General features: G+C 35.4%; 1 protein-coding gene across 1 annotated transcript in view; it reads right to left on the reverse strand.

The window, feature by feature from the left end:
- TBX18 (T-box transcription factor 18) overlaps positions 1 to 26466 on the reverse strand; it is a 34399-nt gene that overhangs the window by 4818 nt on the left and 3115 nt on the right. The window contains exons 3-6 of the mRNA XM_044005225.1: positions 24728 to 24829; positions 21109 to 21280; positions 13089 to 13256; positions 6291 to 6355 (exon numbers count right to left, since the gene is read on the reverse strand). Coding sequence (XP_043861160.1) covers positions 6291 to 6355; positions 13089 to 13256; positions 21109 to 21280; positions 24728 to 24829 — 507 coding nt within the window. The remainder of the gene's footprint in view (positions 1 to 6290; positions 6356 to 13088; positions 13257 to 21108; positions 21281 to 24727; positions 24830 to 26466) is intronic.

Consider the following 26466-nt stretch of genomic DNA (forward strand, 5'->3'; position numbering starts at 1 on the left):
CTAAGATTAATATAAATTCTAAATTTGTATGCATTTTTTGGATTACAACATAACATTAAAAAAATGACTTTGAGTACTTAAGTTTTCCCCCAAATAGCTTTTCAAAACTGCTTTGTATTTCTGTTTTGATGGTTTTAGGAATTATTATGCTTTAAAATTTTGTATTTCCTGGAATGCTCTTCTTCCTCATCTGTGCTTACTGGCTTCCTTGCCTTCTTTTAAGTTCCAACTAAAATCTCATCTTCAACAAGAAGATTTTCCCAACTCCTCTTAATTCTAGTTTCCTCCCTTATTTATATATATTTAGGATATATTTGCACACATTTGTTTTTGTGTTGTCTCCCTCATTATGAAGTTCTTGAGGGCAGAGTTGTCTTTTTCCTCTTTTTGTCTCTCCAAAACTTATCACTATGCCTGGCATATAATAGATCCACTACCCATATAACTTGCATTCTTTCAGTAGAATATGAACTTCCTGAGTACAAACTGCTTTCACTTGTGTCTGTCTAGTCTCAGTTCATAGCAGGATATTTAGAACACAGTGAGCACTAAATAAGTGTTTGTTGACCTGAAGATTTCCCAGCGCCTTCATTCTAAGACTAGTTCAATTTATCCTGCCCATATCTTACATACTTGTTCACACATTATCTCCCCCATTAGACTGAGAGCTCCTTGACAAAAAGGTATGTTTTTTGCCTCTTTTTGTATCCCCAGTGCTTAGGACACATAGAAGGTAGTTAATAAATGCTCATTGGCTTGGCTTGACTTGATGACCCAAAAGTTCTGCAGTATATTCTTCAGACAAATTAGGAAACCACCATTTATTGAATGGTATTGTTCCAGAGTTGTTTTATTTTTTTTCATATAGGACAATGGGTGGAATGCAACTGTATATTTAACTGTAATAATAATATTAACACATTAACTGACTTTATAGAGAGCTTTATAGTTTGCAGAAGCACTTTGTGTTCATTTTCATTTAACATTTAAAATTTATACACTGATCACTTCAAAAGAACATGAGCCCATTTACAAGATTGAGCTTAAGTCACAAAAAAACAAAGATTCTTAACCTGAGGTCTAAGGGTTGGTTTTTTTTTTTTAATTCTCATAACTGTAGTTCAATAAATTGGTTTCCTTGGTAATTCTACATATTTAATATTGTACATTTAAAGGGATCCATAGGCTTCACCAGGATGCCAAAGTAGTCTATGTTACAAAAACCAGTTAAGAGTCCCTGATATTAAGGGCAATGAGAGAAGAGAAGCATTTGTGAAGAGTGAAATAAAATGAACACTGTATTGGGGAGGGGTGTCAGAAGACCTGAATTCAGATCCTAGTTTTACCTCTTACTATCTCATCACCTGATCAGGCCTCAGTTTCTTCATGTGTTAAGGGGAGGGGGGGGGGGATTAAATGATTCCTGAGTTGTCTTCCTCCTTTAAATCAATGAGGCAAGATCTTTTTTACTGCAGGTTCATTATGCTCCCACTGCAAACTCACAAATAAAATCACTTGGGGACAAACTAGCATCAACAACAAAACTCAAAGGTCAGTTATGGAGGAGACACATGGAAAGGTTATATAAATCTATGAGTGATCAGATGTGAAGCCATCAGTATTTTCTCCTGATGGCTGTTTGTAGGCTAAGAGCTCCAGAAAGGATCAGAGATATTTTGCAGGAAACCATTATAAAATATTTATTAGTTGAACCTGGACATTTAAAAAAAAAGCAAGCCTTCATTTTCTGCAGTAATGGAGACTTTTCACTTCTAGTTAAAAAGAAGATAAAAGGCACCTCCTGGAGGAGCTCGGCCAAGGCGATAATTTATACAAGATGCCTTCGAACAATTTCCACATTTTATCACCACCCTAATTTATGCTATCAAATGGCCAAGTTTATTTAGGAAAATGGTTATGTTTTTCCTGAAGTATTTAAAGAGGAGAAATTTTTGTACCTTCCTGAGTAAAAAATTTTATAGGGTCAAACCTGAGGCCTTGTTGAAGAATGAAACAATTCTCAGCACATAAATTCTCTTTCACTCTGCAAATGTCCTGCAGCAGAGCTTTTGAGGGCTGAAGCTACTGATTCTTATAAAACAGCCTGTGGGATTGTAAAGTGGTTGGAAAGGAGCATTTTTAATTAAAAAGAATTGTTTTATATAGTTTAAACAATTAGAGACCTTTGTTTACCTCTTGTCTTTTCCAACGTGTTTATTATATTTATATATGTGTGTGTGTTTGTATATATGTATACACACATATACATATAAACATAATACATATTTACATATACCTATGCCTATATATATGTACATACATATATATGAAAAACAATGAATTAGAATTCTTTTCTTAAAAAGTGGGTCAAATAGATTGCAGCATACAGCTAAGGCAGTCACAACAAATGAATCAGATTCAATTTTTTATTATGCATTTTTCCTGCCATCAGAACTAATAAAATTGGCCCCACTCTTGACCCACCACAAAGGAGATTTATATTTAACCTAGAAATAATATCTAAAATATTTGATGTTTACTTCTCTGTATGTGCTATTATCTACCTCCCTGTCCAATCCTTCCCCTCCCCCAGTAGAATGAAAATTTCTGAGGGCAGGGCCTTTGAAGAGTTGGGTTTTTGGGTTTGGGGGGAGGGGTTGGACTTTATTGTAACCAGCACCTAACACAGAGTTTAATACATAAAAAGAACCTGATAAATTCTTATTGAGTTGGATTGTTTAAATAAGATATGAATGGCATTTAAAAGTAAAGCAGTTCTCTCTTTTCTATAAAAATACAGTTTTTGTTAGGCAAAGTAAATTATGTGTTAAATTCAGGTAGCAAAGAGTTTGCTGTTTTCAAAATATTTAGCTTTTAAAAGTGAACATCTTATCTGTATGGTATTTTTTTTGAAAAGTAAATATAACGCACTAATTACATCAGTCATCAATCCACATGATAGCTCAATGTTTTCATGTCATACTAATGATTTTAAAGCTTAGTTTATTTAATTTGTGTGTTTAGATATGAAAATTTTAACCACAAATATTTTGAATCATTTAAGAAGTTAAAAACTGGCACAAGTATAGGATTCTCTCTTATATTTTCAATGAATCCAAGGAAAGGAGGAAAAATAACTTACTCATAAGGAGGGAGCTCACATTTTCATAACACAAAACAAAATTTTTTAAAAAAGAGGAAAAAATGGAACAAAACTTATTGAAATCAAAATAAACAACTGATTCGAATGGCTATTTTTTTGCTAATTTTTTAACTTTTTTTTTTCATTAAAAATAATTTTTTTGGTAGCTCCCTATTACTTCTGGGATAAAATATAAATTACTTTGGCATTTAAAGCCCTTTATAATCCAGTTTTCAGAGACCTTTCTAGACTGATTTCACATGACTCCTTTTCACTCATTCCAATAAAACTGGGCAATTTCCTTTCTTTCTACATGTCCAAACTCAATCTTCCATGTCCCATTTACATGCTTTTTTTGTTGTTGACCATCATGTTCCTCCTTACCTCTCTGCCTCTTGGGATTCTTAACTTGCTTTAAGGCTTAATTTGAATACCACATCCTATAGAAAGTCCTCCCTGAGTCCCTGGATCTCCCCATTTTAAAATTATAGCATTGTTTATTTGTTTAAATATCTTATTCTGACCACTTTCCTCCCAAATCCCCCTCCAATTCCCCAAGGACTAGAATTGTTTCTCATTTTGTCTTCACATTATTCGCAGTACCTTTCACATAATAAAAACTTAGAAAATGCTTGTTGAATTGAAAGATTTTAAATGGCAAACTGGTTTCCATGCAGACACGTAAGATGAGTGTCTTCTCAGTAATGTCTTGTATGTACTCATATCACCCTTTACCACAAGCTCTCTCTTTGTGGAATGATACTGTTGCACAGCTAGTCTTTAATAGTATTATATTTTTTTAATTACATATAAAAATAGTTTTCAACATTCATTTTGGTGAGATTTTGAGTTCCAGGGGCAGCTAGATGATGCAGTGGATAAAGCATCTGCCCTGGATTCAGGAGGACCTGAGTTCAAATTCAGCCTCAAACACTTGACACTTGCTAGTTGTATGTCCTTAGGCAAGTCATTTAACCCTATTTGTCTCAGTTTCTTCATCTATAAAATGAGCTGGAGAAGGAAATGGAAAACCCTCCCAAGTGTCTTTGCCAAAACGCACAAAGGGACACAAAGAGTCATACTTGACTGAACAACAATCATAAAGCCCACCCTCCCCTGTTCTCCTTTTGCCTTTTCTACCTCCACAACATCTCATATAATTCTCCTCTCCCCTCACAAAGCCACCACCTTCATTTAAGCCCTCATCACTTCTCCCCTAGAAGACTGCAATGCCTTCCTAACTAACCTCTCATCCCAAGTCTCTCATCCATTCCAATCCATCCTCCATACAGTGATTTTCCTAAACTGTAAGTCCTATCAATAAATTCCAGTAGTCCTCTATTGCTTTTTTTTTTTTTGGCAGGGCAATGAGGGTTAAGTGACTTGCCCAGGGTCACACAGCTAGTACGTGTCAAGTGTCTGAGGTGGGATTTTTTATTTTATATGTTGTAAACATCCATTTATACACACACACACACACACACACACACACACACACACACACACACACACACACACACACACATATATATATATATATATATAGTTTCCCTAAAATGAAGGTAAGTTCTCATGAGAAGGTAATTTTTCATTTTGTCTTTGTATCCTCAGTACCCAGCAAATGCTTAACCAATGTTTATGGATCAATTAAAATACATTTCAATTTAAAACTAACTTTTCAGGAAAATGTGTTCTTCATAAAACCAGGTAAAACAAAAACTCACTGAAAATGTAACTGGGACTACAGAGTTTTCTAACGCAAGGTTGTTTTTCAGTAAAACAAGAATGAAAAATTCAAGTACAACAGGCAACCTTCTCTGAGTAAAATAAGCAAGTTCAAGAGGATCTGTCATTGTGATCCTTCTATCTCACAAAACACAAAATTGAGATACAGGTTACTAGGAATCGCAACAGATTGTTTATGAGGATTCTTCCTCTCCTCCCCCAGTGAAAAAAACTGGTTTATGGATCTCATTCATACATCCTGTGAAAACCATCTTTTTGTAAAACAATGTGGTCATTCATAGAAAAAACGTTTTATAAAAATAAGTCATAAAATATTTGTTTCTTGGCCAGGGGAGGAAATTGCATAAAAGTTCTCAAGACAAAGTGGCATTCTAAGTGAAACCCTGGACTGAGACATGGAGGGTTGGGATTATGCTGGTCCCTGTCCTACTCTAGAATAGGTATGCTATTAACCACTGTCACAATTATTGTTATTATTATTATTATCAACTAGCTATTTTATCAAATAAACACTACTAGCTGTACTGGAATAGTCATAACCACATAAAGGAAACACACACACACACACACACACACACACACAACTGGCTTGCAAATCAGATTAGTGAAAAAAGGCAACAAAGCAACCAAAATTATTGGTAGGAATAATCCTAAGTGCAAAAACACCAAGAAAGTAAGCAAGTAAGTAACTTTGGCAGAGGAGATAAAACAATTTGGAGACTAAGAAATATTTAAAGTTGAGGCAGATAAAATGGGGAGGGGAAGTAAGGTGGCCTTCATGTATGTTATTTGGCCATCTTAAAGACAAGAGATTCAATGGGTTAGGCTTTTTTTTTTTGTTAGGTCAAGAAAAGTCCAGTCCCAAAATGCATTACTATAAATGTACCACATAAATAGATTGAGCCCAAGCTGTCATGATGAATTTTCCCCAAGATTAGCTAAATTATAAATATCAAATCATAATATTTTTCAGTTGTTGCAAAGCATCTGTTTGTTTTGATTAGTTGTGTCTGACTCTTCATGAACCATTTGGGGTTTTCTTGGCAAAGCTATTGGAGTGGCTTGCCATTTTCTTCACCAGCTCATTTTCCAGATGAGGAAACTGAGGCAAGCAGAATTAAGTGACTTTTACAGGATCACACAGCTAATAAGTGTCTGAGGCCAAATTTGAACTTAGGAAGATCAGTCTTCCTGACTCCAGGTCCAGCACTCTATCCACTATGCCACCAGTTCTATGATCATAATACCTATAAACTTTCCAAAGTTATTGGTTATTTTTGTAAAGTAAATCTGTTTTTCTTGTAACAGAAGTCTGAATGAAATACTTTATGATTTAAAACATGGAGGATAAAATAGCCAATAAATAAGACCTATCACTATTAAGCATGTATCAAAATCTTACCGGTTACGGCCAGAATCTCGAAATCCTTTGGCAAATGGGTTTCTGTCAATTTTCAGTCGTGTAATCTAGAGAAGAAAAAGTCATATTGAAGAAATCATAAATCATGAGTAAATGCATCTTTACAACCTAGAATATTATAATGAAAAATGTTCATGGATAAATAATAATAACAACAATAATATTTATGTATCACTTTAAAGTTTTCAAAGTACTATACAATTATTATCTCATTTTATTCTCATGATAACCCTGGCAGGGAGGTGTTGTTATTATATCCATTTTATAGATCAGGAAACTGAGGCAGGCAGAAACTAAATGACTTGCCCATAGTCAAGCAGTAGGTAAATGTTTGAGGCTAGATTTGAACTAAGAATTCATAATGATAAGATGAACCTTTGTTTCACTGTAGAGCTTCCCTATGATCCTCCAGTACTTTAACACTATAAATAATTGACTGGATAGAAGCTTGAGAAATCCATCTGGGTTTATCCCTTTAATCCCTTCAGGCAGAATCACAAACATTGCCACAAAAAGGTAAAAACATATTCTCCATATGTTTACAATAATTATTGTATAAAAATTTCTCCTTAGAAGAGAGGAGGGGGCAGCTAGGTGGCGCAGTGGATAGAGCACCAGCCCTGGAGTCAGGAGTACCTGAGTTCAAATCCGACCTCAGACACTTAACACTTACTAGCTGTGTGACTCTGGGCAAGTCACTTAACCCCGATTGCCTCACTAAAAAAAAAAAAAAGAAGAAGAAGAGAGGAAAGAAGTTTTGTAATCAGAGGACCTGAGTTCAAATTTCACCTCTGCCACTTACTATCTATATGACTCTGTGTAAATCACTTAATCATTCTGTACCTCAATTTCCTCAACTACCAAAATGAGGGGATTAGCTTTTCATCTATGAGCCTATATAACTTGGGAGTTCTTAAGATAGAGTCTGTGAAGATTTTTAAGAATATATTTGATAGGGGGCAGCTAGATGGCGCAGTGGATAGAGCACTGACCCTGGATTCAGGAGTACCTGAGTTCAAATCCGGCCTCAGACACTTAACACTTACTAGCTGTGTGACCCTAGGCAAGTCACTTAACCCCAATTGCCCCGCCAAAAAAAAAAAAAAAAGAATATATTTGATAAATGTATCCCCCACCCTTGGAGGCATTTGGGGTTAAGTGACTTGCCCAGGGTCACACGGCTAATAAGTGTCTGAGGCTGGATTTTAATTCAGGTCCTCCTGACTCCACAGCTGGTGCTCTAGGAACTGCACTACCCAGTTGCCCCAAATGTATTTCAATATAATTAATTTCCTTTGTAACTTTTGTAATCCTTTATATTTTATTTTATGCATTTAGATACATTAATCTAAGAAATCCAAAAGCTTCAGCAAAGTGCCAAAGGGGTCACAAGAAATATGAAAAACACTTGCTATAGCTTATGGTCTTTGTTCCCTAGTGAAGAGGAAAAAAGCTGATTATCATCTTCTGTAGGTGACTACTTTATACGCTTCAACAATGTTATTAAATTCTAACTCAACCTTCTCTTATCCTGGCTAAAAAAAAAAGGCAGACTCCTATAACTTTTCCTTGTGACTCTTATTGTTCACCCTCTAATCATCTTTACAGGTCTCCTTTGAACCCCCATCCAAGTTGTACAGATACATTATAATTTCTATAGGCCAGATCCAGATATAGCAGCACTCAAATATTATGGACCATGGATAGAAACAATGAGAGGAGAACCTGCTGGTTCCTTGGTACTGAAATATCATTAACATAACACAGAATTGTGATTTGTGTTTCGATTACAATTCTCTTTGGTTCATTGGCTCATTCACAGAGTGTTACTCTACAACGTTCTATGATGCCTCATTCCCCACAGATTAGTTTAGGGCATTCTTACATATTATACACCTCTACTCATATTGTATATTGCTTTTTATTTGACCAGGATGACTATTTTGAATTTGACCTTAGTAAAGTTTGTTCTACTTTTATGTCCGATCATATCAACAATTTGGCAAGATCACTTTAAATTTAGATTTTTTTTTTAACCTTTAAAGTTGGGGAGGTACCGTAAAATGGAAAGGACATTCTTTCTGAAATCAGATAACCTAAATTGATTTTTTCTACTGTGTGACATGAGATAAGTTGATTAACCTTCCTGGAGTTTAGTTTCATCATCCACTGATGAAGAATTTAGCTCTAGATGGCCTGAGGTCCCTTCTAACTCTAGACTATGATCCTCAGTTGCTAGTTATTGTTCAGCTCCTTCCTTTTCTGCCTAATGAAATAATCATCCTTTTAATTCTATCTTCTGGAAGGATGAGGTAAACCAGTGATTTCCCGCTCAAATAGAAACAGATCCTTGTAGGTGACATAATGACTTAGAAAGCAACAAATTAGGGGGCAGCTAGGCGGCACAGTAGATAAAGCACTGGCCCTAAATCCAGGAGGACCTGAGGTCAAATTTGGCCTCAGACACTTGATATTTGCTAACTGTGTGACCCTGGGCAAGTCACTTAACTGTCACTTCCCTGCAAAAAAAGAAAACAACAAATTAACATTATCTATGTTTTCTTGTATTTTTATTTACTTTTGCTAAAAATTTCCAATTCCTATTGAATCTGATTCAATAGGCATTGTAATGGAAAATGAGGGGATGCCCATCAACTGGGAAACAAGTTGTGGTATATGATTGTAATGGAATACTACTGTGTTGCAAGAAATGATGAGCAGGTTGATTTTAGAAAAAAAATTTAAAAGACTTGCATGAAATAATGGAGTAAAATAAGCAGAACCAAGAGAATGTTGAATATAGTAACAGCCATATTGTTTCAAGAATAACTATGAATGACTAAGCTATTCTGAGCATTATAAATAATCAAGTCAACTACAAAAGACTTATGTAGGAAGATGTTATCCGCACAGAAAGAACTGATAAATAGAAGCATGCAAAAATGTGATTTTACACACACATGCATATATACATATATACAATATGTACATGTGCATATGTATACACATATATACATATGCATGCATATATACATGTATGTATATATCTGTGTCAAATGGTGAGGAGGCAGGATGGGAGACAGTTCAGAATTTAAAATGTAACAAAAATAAATAACTAAATGATTTTTTAAAAATAGACACTGTAAACGGCCCTTGATCTTTGAGTTTGACACCACTGATAAACTCATAATAACCAAGGCTAAACCCCTATGGAAAACAACCACAACAAAAAATATCATCTAAATCTCTCCAAATTTTCAGAAATGTGTCACTCAATGGCTCAACCTCCATCACGCTAAATGAACATCACATAACTTAAACATCACCTGTTAAATTAATGCCTTCCCAGACTATCATAAGCATTTATTGTAGGAGCAGACTCGAAAGCCTTGTTAATGTTATGTATGCAATGTTTCCCTTCAATCTACCAGGCCTATTGCTCTGCTACTAAAGTAGCAGGAGTCATATTTTATCTAAATGTACCACGCATAGAGACTAGGTGCTTAACAAATGTTATTAGGTTTGTTTCTTACAGGGACAAGTGTAGGGGTTGTTACATTCTTGTCTTTGTATCTCCAAGCACATACCTGGCATATAGTAAGTGCTGAATAGATACTTGTTAGTTGACATAAAGAATTTTCTTCCACTAAAGATCTACTCTGAGGCAGCTAAGGGGCACAGTAGATAGAGAACTCGGCTTGGAATCCGGAAGACTCATCTTCATGAGTTCAAATCTGACCTCAGACACAAGCTATATGACCCTGGGCTAGTCACTTAACCCTTTTTGCCTCAGTTTTCTCATCCATAAAATTAGCTGGAGAAGGAAATGACAAACCACTCTGGTACCTTTTCCAATAAAACTCCAAATGGGGTCACGAAGAGTCAAACGTGACTGAAATGACTGAAGGACAAACAACAACAAAGATATCTAACTGATGTCCCAAAGATTCTTCCAACGTAGTGAGAACCCTGGTAAATTCCACCTAGTCAAATCAATTCAAATGGATAAACATTTATTCAATACCTACTCTATACCAGGCATTGTGCTATGGGAATAGAAAGAAAAACAAAAACAAACAAATAAAACCAGTAATCTTCCCAAGACACTCACAATCTAATAGGGGAGAAAGTGCAAAGTACTATGGACAAACAAGGCAGAGTCAGGATAAACCAGAGACAATCTACAGAGGGAAAACACTAGCATTGAGGAAAACAGGGAACGCTTTCTTCTAGAAGGTGACATTTTGTGAAGGAAATCAGGAAGGCCCCAAGACAGAGTTAAGGAGAGAGAGATTTCTAGGCATAGGGGACAGCCAGTGAAAACGCAATCAAGGAATGGTGTGACAGTATTTGAACAACAGCAAGGAGACAAATGACATCTAAACTGTAAAGTCTATCGAACATGAGCCCAATGATGGAGTATACCTGTTGTTTGAAGTCCAGACAAGCTGAGTTTGGAGGGGATCGTTTGCAGATTGATTAAGGGGCTATGAAAGATTTTGGCCATGGAAATTTACAAAGATCTACTTAATAAGTCAAAGCGAAGTGTATGATTGATCTCTTTTCAGTCCAATTTTTCCCTCTTGTTTTAATATCTCTTTAATTGATCTTTAGCATATTTTTTTTTGCAAACTTCTCTTGAATGCCTCAGTTCTTTATTTAGGCAACTAAGTTTCCCCTTCTCCCACTTTTCTGGCACAGAGGGATAAATAGATAATTTGGTACATAATGAGAAAATAATCATAAAATTAGCTTAAAATAATGTAATTCTTGAAATTTAAAGATACATTCGATCACAAACTCTTTTTAAAAGTTCCCACTATAAAATTCTTCCATATGATTAATTCAAATATTTAGAACTATATATGAGTTTATAATTTCTCATTTTTTTTTTCAAAATTCTCCCCACAGACCTTTTAAGTTTCAAATCCCTTGGAAAATTCTTTGCAGAGTTTTATGGTCTATTTTATATATTTATGGATGTTCTTATTTCATAGGATCATAGGTCAAGAGCTATGGGAGGGACCTTAATGGATATCTAGTCTGATGTCTTTTATTTTAATGATGAGGAAATTGAGGCCCAGAGCAGTGAAATGACTTGTCCAAGGTCACACAGGTGTTAAGTGGCACAGCCACAATTTGAACCTGTTGTCTGACTCCAGATCCCCAGTTCTTTCCACCACACTGCCATCAATGAATGGAGGGGAAAAAAAGGCATCATTTCTAAGCCTGGACATGTGTTTCTATGGGGAAAAAAATGTGGTAGAGGTTTTATATCTCTTCCACAAAGGAAAGCCTGTTGGTTCCTAACCCAAATGATCCAGAGACTTTTGACTGAGAATGACAAATTTCTCTTCTAGGCTTTCTCCTCTAAAGGTGATTAAAACCAAATGATAGGGGCAGCGAGGTGGCGCAGTGGATAGAGCACCAGCCCTGGAGTCAGGAGGACCTGAGTTCAAATCCGGCCTCAGACACTTAACAATTACTAGCTGTGTGACCCTGGGCAAGTCACTTAACTCCAATTGCCTCACAAAACAAAACAAAACAAAAAAACAAATGATAAAGTCTTGCGTCTTTAGATGAAATGTTTATACATGGAAAGTAAAGAACTGGAGCAATTTATGAGGACTATTCAAAGAAATAAACAAAGCAGAAGCCAAGTGCAGAAGGCAATTTGCTGGCTTCAGAGTCCAGAAGACCTGGGTTCAAGTCCCGCTTTGGACAAAGACTAGCTGAGTCTACACTGGCTAAAAAAAGATCTCCCGGGGAAGATAAGTGGTGCAGTGGATAAAGCACTGGCCCTGGATTGAGGAAGAACTGAGTTCAAATCTGGCCTCAGACACTTGACACTTCCTAGCTGTGTGACCCTGGGCAAGTTACTTAACCCCAACTCCCCCCCCCAAAAAAAAAGAGTTTCTGGGAACACTGAGTAGTTAAGTGAGTTACTCCTGGCCATACAACTAATAAATGTCAGAGGTAGGACTAGAATCCAGGCTTTTATGATTCCAATTCTGTCTCCCTATCCCTTCTCTTCTACATTCTACTTCTATAAGTATATAGAAGTATAAGAATATAAGTATATAAGAAGTATAAGTATATAGAGGGGGCCAGTAGGCCTCCTCAAAATATTAAAAGAACAAGAAGAAAGCCTCCAGTGTACTATGTAGCTTACTACTATGTAAAAATATAGACAAAAATATCAGAGATGAGATGAGTTGCTTAGTTGGCATGGAAAAATATTTATAGTGATAGTATCATGGATCCACCAAATTACTTCAATAACTACAAGGAAACTGTGCCTAAAGAATACATTTAGATATTTGAGACTAAGATGATTATGCAAACAAGACCTTGATAGAGAAATCTTGCTTGAGGGAGCACTGAAGATTTATCCCTATGACAATACCATTATTTTAGGTTTAAGTATTTAGCATATGGTCTAGATCTGCTATGCCATTGCACTAGCCACTCCTGGTGTGGAAACTCCCTCTACCAAAGCAGATCAGTGACTGTTCTGCAACAGAATATTGGAGAGTGCCCTGAGGCACTATGAGAGGTTAAAGAATTTGCCCAGCATCGCCCAACCAGAACGTGTCATAGACAAGACTTGAACCCAAGTATTCCTAGTTCTAAACCTGGCTCTCTATCCATCATAGCTTATTGCCTTTCATTTAATATAGACTGTAATAGTATTTCATCCTGAAATGACAAGTCAAGCTTTCTCTTTTCTACTGGAGTAAGAAATATGGCATGATAGTACATCAAAGACAGAAAGATTACCTGCTGATTCTGGTAGGCAGTGACAGTCGTAAAGACAGTTTCAGGAAATGAGAATGCTTTAACTCCTTCCCCTGAAGGAATGGGCTTGACAGGAGAAAGATCATCTCCACAATCTTTGCGAATGACATGCACACGTGGTTGGTATTTGTGCATAGAGTGAAGGATAATCTGGAGTAAGAAAAGAAAAGGAAAAAAACAACACAATTGTCAGAGATCTCTCCCCACCATCAATTGGTCATCCATGGGAATTTTTTTTAAACTAGTTACAATATCTCTTGGTTGGAAATAAAATCTCCTACTCATACATAAATAGTACATTCAGGAAACATCTTCACAATTTTAAAAGTCTAGATAATGCAAGTTTCAGTATTTATGAGTCCCTGATCTATAGCCATGTGAATTATGTCAGTTTCATAAAAATTTTTTAAACCATGATTCACATAAAAGAATTAACATTGAAATGATTCATCCCAACTATTTAATATTTCTACAGCAAAAAGGAACCACTTGAAATAATATGATTAAAATGTGTTTAATCCCACCAATTTAGCCATCACTTACCCAATTTTATTCAGACAATGGGTCTAATTCATTTGTAGTAATTACATGCCCACTAAGTGATAAATTTCTTTGAAGTTCTCCTTCCTCTTGAATTATTTACACTTTCAGATTAGGCATTACTTCCGACTGTCCCCAATCTACTTCATTAGTATAGAGAATCCAACACCTTAAATTATCAGTAGGCTTGAGAAATCACCTAGAGAACATTCATAAACTTCCTTAAGCGTTGCCAACGTATACTCAACATTTGAGTTTGCCTTCATCTTTCCTACGGCACCAGAGAAATTCAAAGGTCTAAGATACTTTTGGCCAAATTGGTTTTGTTTATTTTCTTTTAGTTTTATTGATGCCTTTTGTTTTCCCACCACAATAATTTCCTCATACCCTCTCTAGTTCCTTGGGTCTTCTTTTACAAGAAAGAAAAAGTTAATCAAAATTAACTAATAAAACAACTTCATCAGACTCAGATATAACATTGATCTCCTGTGACCTCCCCTGGCTTTCCCTGCCACCTCTCTACCAAGAGGAAAGTGTATTACATCATATGTACTCTAGGACCTAGGTTTGTCATTGCAATTAATCTGAGTTTGGCTGCCTTTCAATGTTGAACTTAGTTTGAAGGAATCTCTTCTGAAATCTGATGGCTGGAATTAGATCTGAAATCACATTCCCAAATATTCTTTTCTGAGCTGTAAGGCTTGAAAGGTCTTCTAAAAATAATACTAAATCTTTTTTTTAATCACATGAAAAGTGTCTTGGGCAGCAACACCTAATAATGTTTAGATTTGTAGAACCTAAGAGCTGGAGAAGACCTCAGGTCCATGGAGGTTGTTAAATCCTTGCTGAAGCTCACACAGGCACTAAGTAGTAGAGACAGGGTCAGAACCTAAGTGTTTTGGTCTTAAATCCAAGCTGTTTCCACTCTGTACCATAGTGAGATCACTAGCTGCAATTATTGAGGTGGACCAGAGTTGAGCCTACATGATTATGGATAACCCTGACTTTAAGAGAATTTCTTTACCACTACAAGAGAAAAAAAATATTTCTCCTTGTTCATCAGCCCCACTTACTATAGTATGGTATTCTTACACTCTCTCAGTGGGGGCAGCTAGGTGGCACACTGGATAGAGCACCGGCCCTGGAGTCAGGAGGACTTGAGTTCAAATCCAGCCTCAGATCCTTGACACTAGCTGTGTGACCCTGGGCAAGTCACTTAACCCCAATTGCCTCGCCAAAAAACAAAAACAAAAACAAAAAACCCAACAACTCCCAGTGGAAGGAATTACAATTTTAACTGGAATCTGTTGTCCCAGACAGATTTTCAATGCTCCCAGGGCCCTAAGGAAATGAGATTCTAATCTTCCCTCAAACAGCAACACCTTATCACAGATCTCTGCTCCAGAACTCCAGAAGCTCTTCAGAAAACTATACAAAAAATGGGAAAAGTTATATAGTAGTATGGTAATGTATTACAAAACCTTCATGGAATAATGTTCTTATTTAAAGGAAACTCACTTTATTTTCACAGAAGGATCATGGAATGTTAAAGCCAGAAAGAACTTGAAAAAACATCTAGTTGATCTCCATCATTTTACACATCAGGAAAATGAGATCTAGGACCTAGCTTTGTCATTGCAATTAATCTGAATTTGGTTTCTTGCCTAGGATCTTATAGACACTTAGCTACAGAGCCTCCACCATGATCTCAACTTTTAATCCAGAATTCTGTCCTATGACAGCTTAATTCTGATGCTTTCCCCGTGATAAAAGTTCACATTTATATAGCATGACTGGGTTCTCAAAGTACTTTTATCACCACAACACTTCATTGGTAGAACAAGGTAATATAATACCTACCTAACCCATAGGAAGCTCAGACTCAGAGAGGGTGAATGAGGGACTTGCCCATGGTGACAAAGGTAGCAAGTATCAGAGAGTCAGGATTTGGAGAAGTCATCAATGATTTAGTAAGTACCTAAGATGTGCCAAACACTGTGCTAACTCCATGTCTTCTGACTCCAAATCCAGCATTCCTCCAAGTGTACTAGGCTCCCTTCTTTCAATAACGTATATGCTGATTCATTTGACAAATACATGGAATCATAGATTGCTAACATTGCAAAGGAATTTAGAAGGAAAGGGAAAGGAATAAGCTTTTATTAAGAGTGTAATGTTGGGGCAACTAGATGGCGCAGTGGATAGAGCACCGGCCCTGGAGTCAGGAGTACCTGAGTTCAAATCCGGCCTCAGACACTTAACATTTACTAGCTGTGTGACCCTGGGCAAGTCACTTAACCCCAATTGCCTCACTAAAAAAATTAAAAATAAAAAAAAAATAATCATAAGAGTGTAATGTGTGTCTGGCACTATACTTTCCAAATATATCATTTAGCAATTATTTAATTAAACTCTAATTTTACAGAAGAGGAAAATGAGGCAAACAGGAGTCAAGTGACTTGCCCAGGATCATAAAGCTAGTCGGTGTCTGAGGTCTTATTGGAACTTGGTTCCTACTAATCCCAGGCCCAACATTCTATCCACTGCACCACTTAGCTGCCCAAATGTTCTTAATAAATGCTTATTAATTGATTGACGTACACACCCTTCAAAAATCTGCAAGACTCTAAAATAAACCTTGATTTATTTATAAACTAGCACCATTGGCTCTTTTTTTTTTTTTTTTTGCAGGGCAATGAGGGTTAAGTGACTTGACCAGGGCAAATACAGCTAGTATATGTCAAGTGTCTGAGGTTGGATTTGAACTCAGGTCCTTCTGAATCTAAGACTGGTACTTTATCCACCACCTAGCTGCCCCAACACCACTGGTTTTTGTTTTGTTTTTTTGCAGGGCAATGAGGGTTAAGTGACTTGCCCAGGGTCACACAGCCCTCACACCATTGGTTTTTTAAAGGGACAGTTAGGGGTAGCTAGGTGGCACAGTGGATAGAGCACCGGCCCTGGATTCAGGAGGACCTGAGTTCAAATCCAGCCTCAGACACTTGACACTTAACTAGCTGTGTGACCCTGGGCAAGTCACTTAACCCTCACTGCCCTGCCAAAAGAGAGAGAGAGAGTTAATCAGTTGGGGAAAATGGTCAAAACACAGTTTTCCCTAATTTGACAGAATGCAAAATAGAGCCACTGGTCTGCTAAACAAAGAAGCCTTGATGACGGTCCCTTTCCTCATCACTGAAACGAAGTGTATTTGGGTATGTTTACATGTCTGCTTCTCCCCCTCTACTTGTAAGATGTATGGAAAGCCCACTAGGTCCAACGTACATTTTAAAAAATCATTCTTCATCAGGGAGCTTAATACATGTTTATTTTAATTATCTGGCCTATGTTGTCAGTTAAAAGGTCAGCGTCACTTACGTGACCACTGGTGAGTTTAGGGATACCTTGGTTTACTGAGAGACTGTCCGAGGGCAGGGACTATCTTTTGCCTCTTTTTTGTATCCCAAGAACTTAGCACAGTGTCTGGCACATGGCAAGCATTTAATAAATGTGTATTTATTGATTGACTGATAATCTTACTGACTAGCACATGAGAGAAACATATTTTGCTAGGGCTGGAAATTTTTAAACACTATCCAAATTCCAGGGATAGAATAAATAAAATAGTGGGATCAAAAAGGATTAGAGAATGAAAGATCTGTTCTTGGAAGCTCCTTGGGACCAGTTCCTTCACTTCACACCTGGGCATGGCTGAAATCAGTGACCATGGCTGGCCACATCCCTCCTACACAAATTCCAGACAACCTACCTGGAAATCAGTGGCCATGGCTGGCCACATCCCTCTTAGAGATTCCTGACACCCTACCTAGAATCATTCTTTCCATGGGAAAATTCTTATTCAGGAATTTCACTCTGCATGGCTGAAGTTGGTCTTACTAAATGTAACAAGCCATCATTACTGACAAAATTAAGAATGTACACCCAACCCCCAAAAAGCTACATTTCAATAATATGAGAAATAAGGTCTGGATAATTAGATCCAAAATGGAAAAGGAAAAGGCCAGTTAAGGAAGCTTGGTCTGCAGGGGTGAATAAAGCTTATACTGTATTGAGAACAGATCAAATACGAGTTATTTTCACTATGATACATAACTTCACCAATGGCCATGATCTAAACAGTCTTGTAACAAGACTAGTTGAGAAATTACAGCTGTGGGACAGTTCCACAGTTTGGCTGGGATAGCTTCCCACTTTCTTTCCATTATTTATTAATAAAACTCAGTGACTATGAAGCCCTTGATTTAGTGTGTTCAAAGATTCAAATTTTTCGATCAGCTCAGAGCAGGTAATAAAAAAGAACAAAGGGGGGAGGGTGAATGATATCGAGCTAGAGAATAATCACCTCCATTTATACATTAAGATTTTCAAAGTGCTGATCAAAACAATCCTATGAGGTCATCATCATCATCATTATACTGCCAAGGAAACTGAGGCTTATCCAGCTTCCTACAACACTTGTGAGTGTCAAAGCTTGGATAAAAACACTACACTTTGCCTTCTCCCTTAAAGCACCAAAATATGATTCAAAGGGGTAGGTAGGTACCACAGTGGATGGAGAGCCAAGCCTGGAGTCAGGAAGACCCAAGTTCAAATCCAGCCTCAGACACATACTAGCTGTGTGATGTTAAGCAAGTCACTTAACTCTGTTTGCCTCAGTTTTCCCATTTGTAAAATGATCCAGAGAAGGAAATAGCAAACCACTCCATCTATGCCAAAAAACCAAAACAAAACAGGGGGCATCTAGGTGGTGCAGTGGATAAAGCACCGGCCCTAGATTCAGGAGAACCTGAGTTGAAATCCGGTCTCAGACACTTGACACTTACTAGTTGTGTCACCCTGGGCAAGTAACTTAACCCTCATTGCCTTGACAAAAAAACCAAAACAAAACAAAACAAATAAAAAACCCAAACAAGATCACAAAGAGTCAGACATGACGGAAAAGACTAGACAATAACATGATTCAAAAAGGAAGTTGTATAAAATGTTATTCAAATTTAATTTCATATCTTGATTTGGGAAAGGTGATACATCCTCTAGAATTTTAAAGGGAAAAGAATTTAAGCTTATTATTGTAGTAACAGACTATGAGAGAGAACACCAAGAACCAAATATAGCCGTCTATAAATCCAATCAATGTGATACTGCTGTTGTCTTAGCCAACTAGAGGTAAATTAAATGTCTGATTGAGACACAGTTATTTTCTAGTGGGCACAGTTTATTTTATTATGTGAAATGACAGAATTATTGATTCTGATATGACAGATTATTATCTTGAAGATACTCTTGGGTCCTTTTGTTTTCTCTTCACCAACTGATAAGTCCATAATTTTTTACTATTCCCACAGCAACTGTGAAGTGCACAAATCCCTTCAAGTGCAACATTCCACATTTTTTGTGTGTGTAACACTGAACAATTTTAAGAGAAATTTTCCATTGGAAAGGACACTTTTCTGGGGTGATAGAGTTTTTGATGGATACATTTCACTTTTCTTAGTAATAAAGAATGAAAAGTTTATAAACATCTGGATTTAACAGGAGATTTTATCTTACAGCCTTTTAAAAGAAAAAAAACATTCTAAAAGAATCCAATATGCCAGTTTCACTTTATTATGCTAAGCTAAAGTGCTGTTTGATTTAGTCAATTACTAGTTATTATTTCTAAACTGAAAACTCTTTAAAGAAAAAAAAAGAATACTTTGTTAATTTTAAATGGTATAGCTTTGTGAAGAATGCTCTAACTGAATCGAGGATACTACAAATATTAAGTATTAAGAAAAGAATTTGGACTTCGCAGTATAAAGTTTCAGATTATATCTTTGAAAAATCTATTCCTAAACTGAAGAACTCATTAAAATTAGACATGCTGGAATAAAAGTTAAAATTGTGCTATACTGAATAGATTTTAATGTATACATTATACCCATATGCTCTTGAAATTTAACAGACATAGTAGCATGAGAACAGTTTACTTCCGTTAATATTGCATATTAAAATATAGTACTTTTTTGTAAAAATACATATAGGCAAATAAACAATTGTTTCAATTTGGTTATATAAATGAAAAGGTTTTTTTTAATAAGGCAAACAAATAATAAAATGCAACATCTGACATGAAATTTAGTAATGGAATTCATAGGGGCCTTATCTAAAAGTCACAAAGAGCAACCAAAAACTAATCAATAAACAAAATTATTGCCAATCCAAAGTTTTTATTAGGCTCAACAAGAATGTCTTTTTTAAAGGCCTGCTGCACAAGAATCTCTCTGTGATTTACAAATCATATCCTGTTCCCATCATCCCATGTGTAAAACTATCATTCCTTGAAGATTTGTGTTGGTTTAGGGTTGTGAGATTTTTCTCTCTAAAACAACCCATAATTTGCTAACAAAGATGTTCATTTTCTTCATTCCTTTTTGAAACCAAGCAATGTTATTTTTTTTCTAGACAGCTTGCCCTTTCTTTCTTTCTTTTATTTTTTTGATGTAATAAGGATTTTTATATATAGTCTATGGTTCTAATTTTTATCCCTCCTTCCCTCCCGCCCCTCTCCCCTTCCTGAGGTGGCAAGCAGTCAGATAAAGGTTGTACACATATGATTATGCAGAAGCAATGTTATTTTCATATGTATTTTTTAGGACAGGATAGAAGACTCCCAAATTTTTTCTCAAACATGTATTCTCTCATTTATCAGACTGTTCCTTACAATATTCAGTACTTGTTCTGAAAGGAGACCAACAGAGCATTTCTACAATGTTGATGATAATGGTGTACAAAATATATTTTGCTAAAAAGAATTCTTTTTAATTTTAACTTGTTTTGTTTTGTTTTGTTTTTACTAGTGTCAAAAACAGCTCTATCACTGAGGGAGGCTGGGCAGATATTGACTCACACGTGTCATGTTTCAGTAGTTTTAAAGGAGAAAAGAAATATTAACATAACACATTTTGTCACATCAGATAATGTCATAACTAAATAATGTGGAGCTTGCAAACAGAACACTCAAACAGCATAAACTTCAGCCAGTTATTGTGAAGTAATGAACTTCAGCTGGGAAAGGAGCTCAATGCATAAGGTATGTAATAAATCATTATCTCAGTCAACCCAGCTCCCATGCTGTTCATATTCTGAGTGCAGTAATTAGCACCTCATGGTACTGAAGATAAATGTTGTGATTAAAAAGAAAAGGAGGGCTAATTAGTTTTTCTTTTTCTTCAGGTGAAAATACAAAATTCAGTCTCAACATCTATAGTTTTTCATAGGATTATCTGTCCACAGATGTTATTTGAAGAAAACATATTCAAATTTTTCATGACTTGTGGATAACTGCTTTATCTAGGAAAATGATGCAAAGTCTAGAAAACAGTTCATTTGAATAGGGCACAGCAATAACTGGGCATAAAGAAAAGCAATTCCTTGCTTCAGTTAGGCAAGGCAAGGCACTCACATGTCCTTGGTCATCCAATTCATTGTTGGTAAGTTTCAGCTTGTCAAAGCTAATCACTTGCCGCATCCAAGTCTCCCCTGAAGCTGGAGAATCAGGATGTATGTAAACTCGGGGTGGTACAGGTGAGTCAGCATTACCTGCCACCATCCACTTGGAGCTGTGATAAACATACCTAGCAAGGGAACAGAAGCATAAGCCACAGCAACTTGGATCAAATGTGAGATCAACAATGGTGCCAACTCAGTAAGAATAAAAATAATCACCCCCCTTCCTCAACCAATACTGGTTAAAAACAGAACAACACTTTTTTTTTTTTTTTGGTATTTTTCTGACTATTGGTGGTAGCTTTTGTTGATATGAGTGCCATGACAAAGATAAATGTCTTGATTCTTTCATACCAACTCTTAAATTCCCATCTCAACCTCAGGCTACTGGATATTGAACATCTTAATATTTGGAAAATGTGACAATGACAGCGATCGTGCTGCTTTGGTTTTTTAATTTTTCTTGGTCTCGAGAGTCTGTTCTATGCATTCGCAGGCAAATAATCCCCTCAGATTGTACCGAAGTCTTAGCAAAATCTCAAAAAAATCTGAAGAGCTTGTCAGCTCATATAATACATCTTTCTTCCTGGAATCACTTTACATTCAGGTATTTATAGAAATAGCAGAAGTTGGGAGTGGGGGTGGAGAGAGAAGGAATCTGAAAAGTGCAATTATAGTTTTCTTCTCAATTGGTTATTTGGGGGTTTTAATGCTAAAATATCATAAGCTAATCATAAATCATTTAGTTTATTTTAACTTGTACATATTCATGAAATATAGGCCTTTATATCTGTTCTTTGCCCATTCTATTTAAGGATCCCATAATTCCAAGGACTAATTATAAATTGTAAACCAAAGAACTACTTCTGAAAACAATTCCCCCAAATATGGAACATTCTCAAATAATTTTTAAATTGTACTATTTCAAGAATAGATCCTATTATGAAAATAAATAAAAAGAATTAAAATTTACTTTATATTTTTGTAGGGAAATATACCAGTTCACTTAGATATCATACCAAAATACAGATGTGGTTATTTGCTAAATTTAACTAACAATATGAAATTAACCTTTATATTTTGTGGCAAATCCATTCCTGATCTTTATAGTTATCGGTTATTGATATTAATCTAAAATACACTCATTTAAAACTTCAATCAGAGCTCATTAATGAATCCTGAAGAAAAAGGGTGGGAGGCAAGGCAGACTTAAATTATCTGCAGGGGTATTTTTTTAGTTCTCTTTTTTGCTTTCTCAAATGCAACATGAAGTTACTTCCAAGGGACTGTTTAAAAATTTTATCAGAAATAACATCTATTTGCATGGGTCATTAATTTATTACTCAAAGAATACAAAATTTTTCCATAAGTTCTCAGGTGTAAGTACATCTGTCAAATAAATCCACATATTTCAGTGTGTTTTTCTTTTGAAATTTCAACATTCTTTCTTTCCCTCTTTAGAAAAATAAAAACTAGTAATTAAACAATTATAAGCCTTGCTTTAATTAATTTATTTGGGAAGTCTCCTTCTGAATAAATAATTCTTCTTCTGTGTTAATTTTGTGTATTCATTTTATACCAGTGTATAGAATCACCAATGTTCTTTACTTTCTAAATAATCTTCTAAAATTTAGAATATGAATTTATTATGCATTTTTTTAACATCTAGTACTGCTGCAAACAAAAGAAAAAGATGTAAGCTCTGGAAGGATATAAGAAAAAAAAGAATGGCACTGTGGATGGTTTGGATTATTAGCAAACGAGGAAAAAACCACGATCAAGTCGTAAAAAACCTGAAAAGCCATACATATTAAATGATTTTGAAAAGCAAGTCCCACTAATAGGAGCAAAGTTGCATTCTATAATTCTTTGTCAAACATTGTAAATCTAAATACTGAACTATAATATTTCCCTGCATAGAAAGCAGCAGATAAAATACTTTACAATGTGAGGGAACAGTGCATTTGACATCTTAGATTTTTTATTTGAAACATTTTGTTTGTTTGTTTCTCTCACTACTCTATTGCTCTTATATAAAATTAGGGAATAATTTACATTCAGCAAAATAACCAAAAATTAATTTGAGGAAAGCTGGTTTAGAAGAAAAATGGATGGTTTCTTCTAGTTTTCCCTACATTATGTTACACTGCTTATGGCAAAACTCAGATTCGAATATGGATTTTAAACAAACTGCATTTACAGAACAAACTTTATTGGTTTTTTATGCCTCTATGATTCAGTATACACCAAGTATACTTTTCATCTTCAAAGCTCATTTAAAAAGCTATAATAATTTCCATTAAAATTCTCAGATATACAAAACACAAATGGAATCATGTTATAATGAAAATCAAGATCAATAAAACTGTCTTTTCTATTACCCACATTATTAATATCTACACTTCTATTTGTTAATTAAAATCTGTCTGCTCTTCTAACAACATTCAACTGTTTCAATAAAGCAATTATCCAACTTGAAAAAAATGTTATATGGAACCCAAACCTAATTCCAGTTAGCAACCCATTAAAAGTAAGATTGTTCTTTAAACCATTCTGGTCCTTTATACACAATATAAAATGGAAAAGATAAGTAAGCTTTAAAAACAATTATCTCCTATGCAAGTAAATACTTTTTTAAAAAAATCTCAACATCCAGTGGTGACTTTTGTTGGATTTGCTAATTCTTTTGTGAGGAAAAAAAAAATTCAAACAAAGAATATATTGTCCATGAAATCTGGAACTAAACTTTATAGAGGATACACAAAATTTCAATTTGTACTCCAGATGACCTTTTTTTAGCCTTCTTGGTGGTCAGTTGCATTTATAAATGATGACTGCAAAGCCCAAGTTTTATAAAAAGTAATTTTAAAAACTGTGCTGTTGGCTGAAAGAAGAAAACAAACTAGTTTTGCAGGCCTTTTAAAGTGTCAGTAAATTAACGATGGTGCTTTCTATTATTGTTTAGTTTAAAAATTAAATAAAAAAGTAACCCACACATAAATAGATTTTTGTTTTGTATAAATATATTTTTAGAAATCTGTCCCAAATTCAATTTAGTGTACCAAAAATACTGCATTTGTTTGAGGTTTACTTGAATGGGGGGGGGGCAGAATGCTAAGTTAAATTTGTAAGGATCATCAATTTGCAAATAGTATTATCTGCATTATTCACATACTTACTCCAACAACTAAAATGAAAATAGAACGTTAATTTAAAAAGCAAAGTGGCCAGTGTAGAGATTTTAAACCAGAAACCAAACAGCACTAAAAATGTTCCCTATTAAATATCTTTCATGGAGTCAAAGGAATGATAGCATCCAGGAAAGTGAAACAAAACAAAGAGCCCTCATCAACATAAGGCAATGGGCACCACATGTAGAAAGCGCTGTCCTAGGAAATTCATGATCCTTCTATTCTTGGCCCAAGTACAAGATTTTAGACTCTGAAATGAGGAAATGAAAATCTTTTTGTTAAACTACTAAAACCAAAAAATCCATAATCATCTGCATCTCACAAATTCCACTCCTATTGAAAACTCAGTCCCTGGGCTCATCTGCCATAGGCCATTAATAATACCTGTATCTCTTATTGTCCACTGGCACAATGTCCATCGCAATATAATACTGTTGATGTGGGTCTAGACCAGAGATCTTCACTCTCATAGCTGGAAACATCCTCCTACACAAAATAAAGGGGAAAGGCCATTATCGTTTTTTAAGGAATGGGCATGGTGATGTTTGTTTATTTAATCAATTCAGTTCAATCTGATGATGAGGATATAACTAAGTAACTACTATGTGCCAGAAATTGTGGTAGGCACTAGAAATAAAAGACAAAAATCAAATGGTTCTGTCCCTCTTCTATTCTCATATGCAACCAAGAAGGATTTGGAGGACAGGGAAGGGGAATTTTCTGAGATGAACAAAGTTATCTCTTCAGATACCTATTTCAATACAAATGAATGCCAAGCAATCAGAAAATTACACTTATCAAAACTGCTTTATAAGATGTAATCTGATATACCATGCACACGTACCAAAGTTTACTAAAACTTTCATTTTATTTCAAGTTAAAGAAGTGGACTTAGAGAGCTTGCACTAAAGTTAGCAATGGATTTGTTTTGATAAAAGTGCTTGCAGCATGTTTTACACAAATACACAAACAAGAAAGTATATTTAGTAGAAGACTGGGAATTTAAATTCTGGGAAGTAGGGGAAGCAGATTCTAATGTGAAATTTACAAAGGTTATAAAAAGCCACAAGGAGCCAAGGTGCCATGCTCTACCCGAAACAATATGTTCTTTATTGAGACAGGACTTCCTGTCTGCAACGTGCTAAAGGTGAAGAACAAAAGTTACTCGAAGTTTGAAAGGTATAGTAAAACTTCTTTATTGAAAGCAGAAACCAAATACAAGGTATATATACCACCCACTCCACCCCTCCAAAATAATAATAAAACCTCAACAACAACTAACCAAAATAACATAATCTTGTTTAGCATGGATAGCTAGAGAATCTGCTAATTACAACATTTAGGAAAACGTTTCATTTATCTCTACTTCCTTAGGATGCCACTATCCTGTAATATTCAAACCATGTAACTTTTAAAGATGCGAATGCTTTCAAGAGCAAAAGTAAGAAATTAAACACCATATAATTAGTCTTGAAACAAATTAAGGGAGAAATAAAAACAACAAAATTTTAAATTTTAAAATAAAACATTTTCCCCACTATGACTTATATCCAAGAACTTTTACAGTTAATCTTACTTTGGTTACTCTAATTTCTTGACTCAGATACCTAATACTAAGTAACTAAATAGTCTTTCCCACCTAAAATATGAATGCAATTAAAGAAGGTATCTATAGAAAAGAAATTCCATTATTTCTAACTAGGCATGGGAGTATTTGACTGGCTAGCTCATTTTTAGTGTTATTTCAGTGCACCTGTAAGATAAAGTCTTTCACTAGACCCTTCACAAGACAAATGTTACTTTGTGCTATTGAAGACTGAATTTGGATCATTAATAGAAAAAAAACCCTCTGAAAATGTAGAAAGAAGCATATGGATTCAATAAAATATGTTTTTGTAATTTCTAATAAGTTTGGATACTTTTATGCTATGCAGGTTTTTACCATGTGTACCCACTGGAAGTTGGGGGTGGGGGAGAGAGGGTTCCTTTTAAGAGAACATATTATTCATAGACTTTGGGACTGTGCTAAATGAATAGGAAACCTAAAACTCCAAATGCTTCTGTGCTTTCATTGCCTAGAATATGAATCAGTTTAATTTTTATAGTTAGAGGGGTATACTACA

Source organism: Dromiciops gliroides, chromosome 4, assembly GCF_019393635.1.
Source record: "Dromiciops gliroides isolate mDroGli1 chromosome 4, mDroGli1.pri, whole genome shotgun sequence".
NCBI lineage: Eukaryota > Metazoa > Chordata > Mammalia > Microbiotheria > Microbiotheriidae > Dromiciops > Dromiciops gliroides.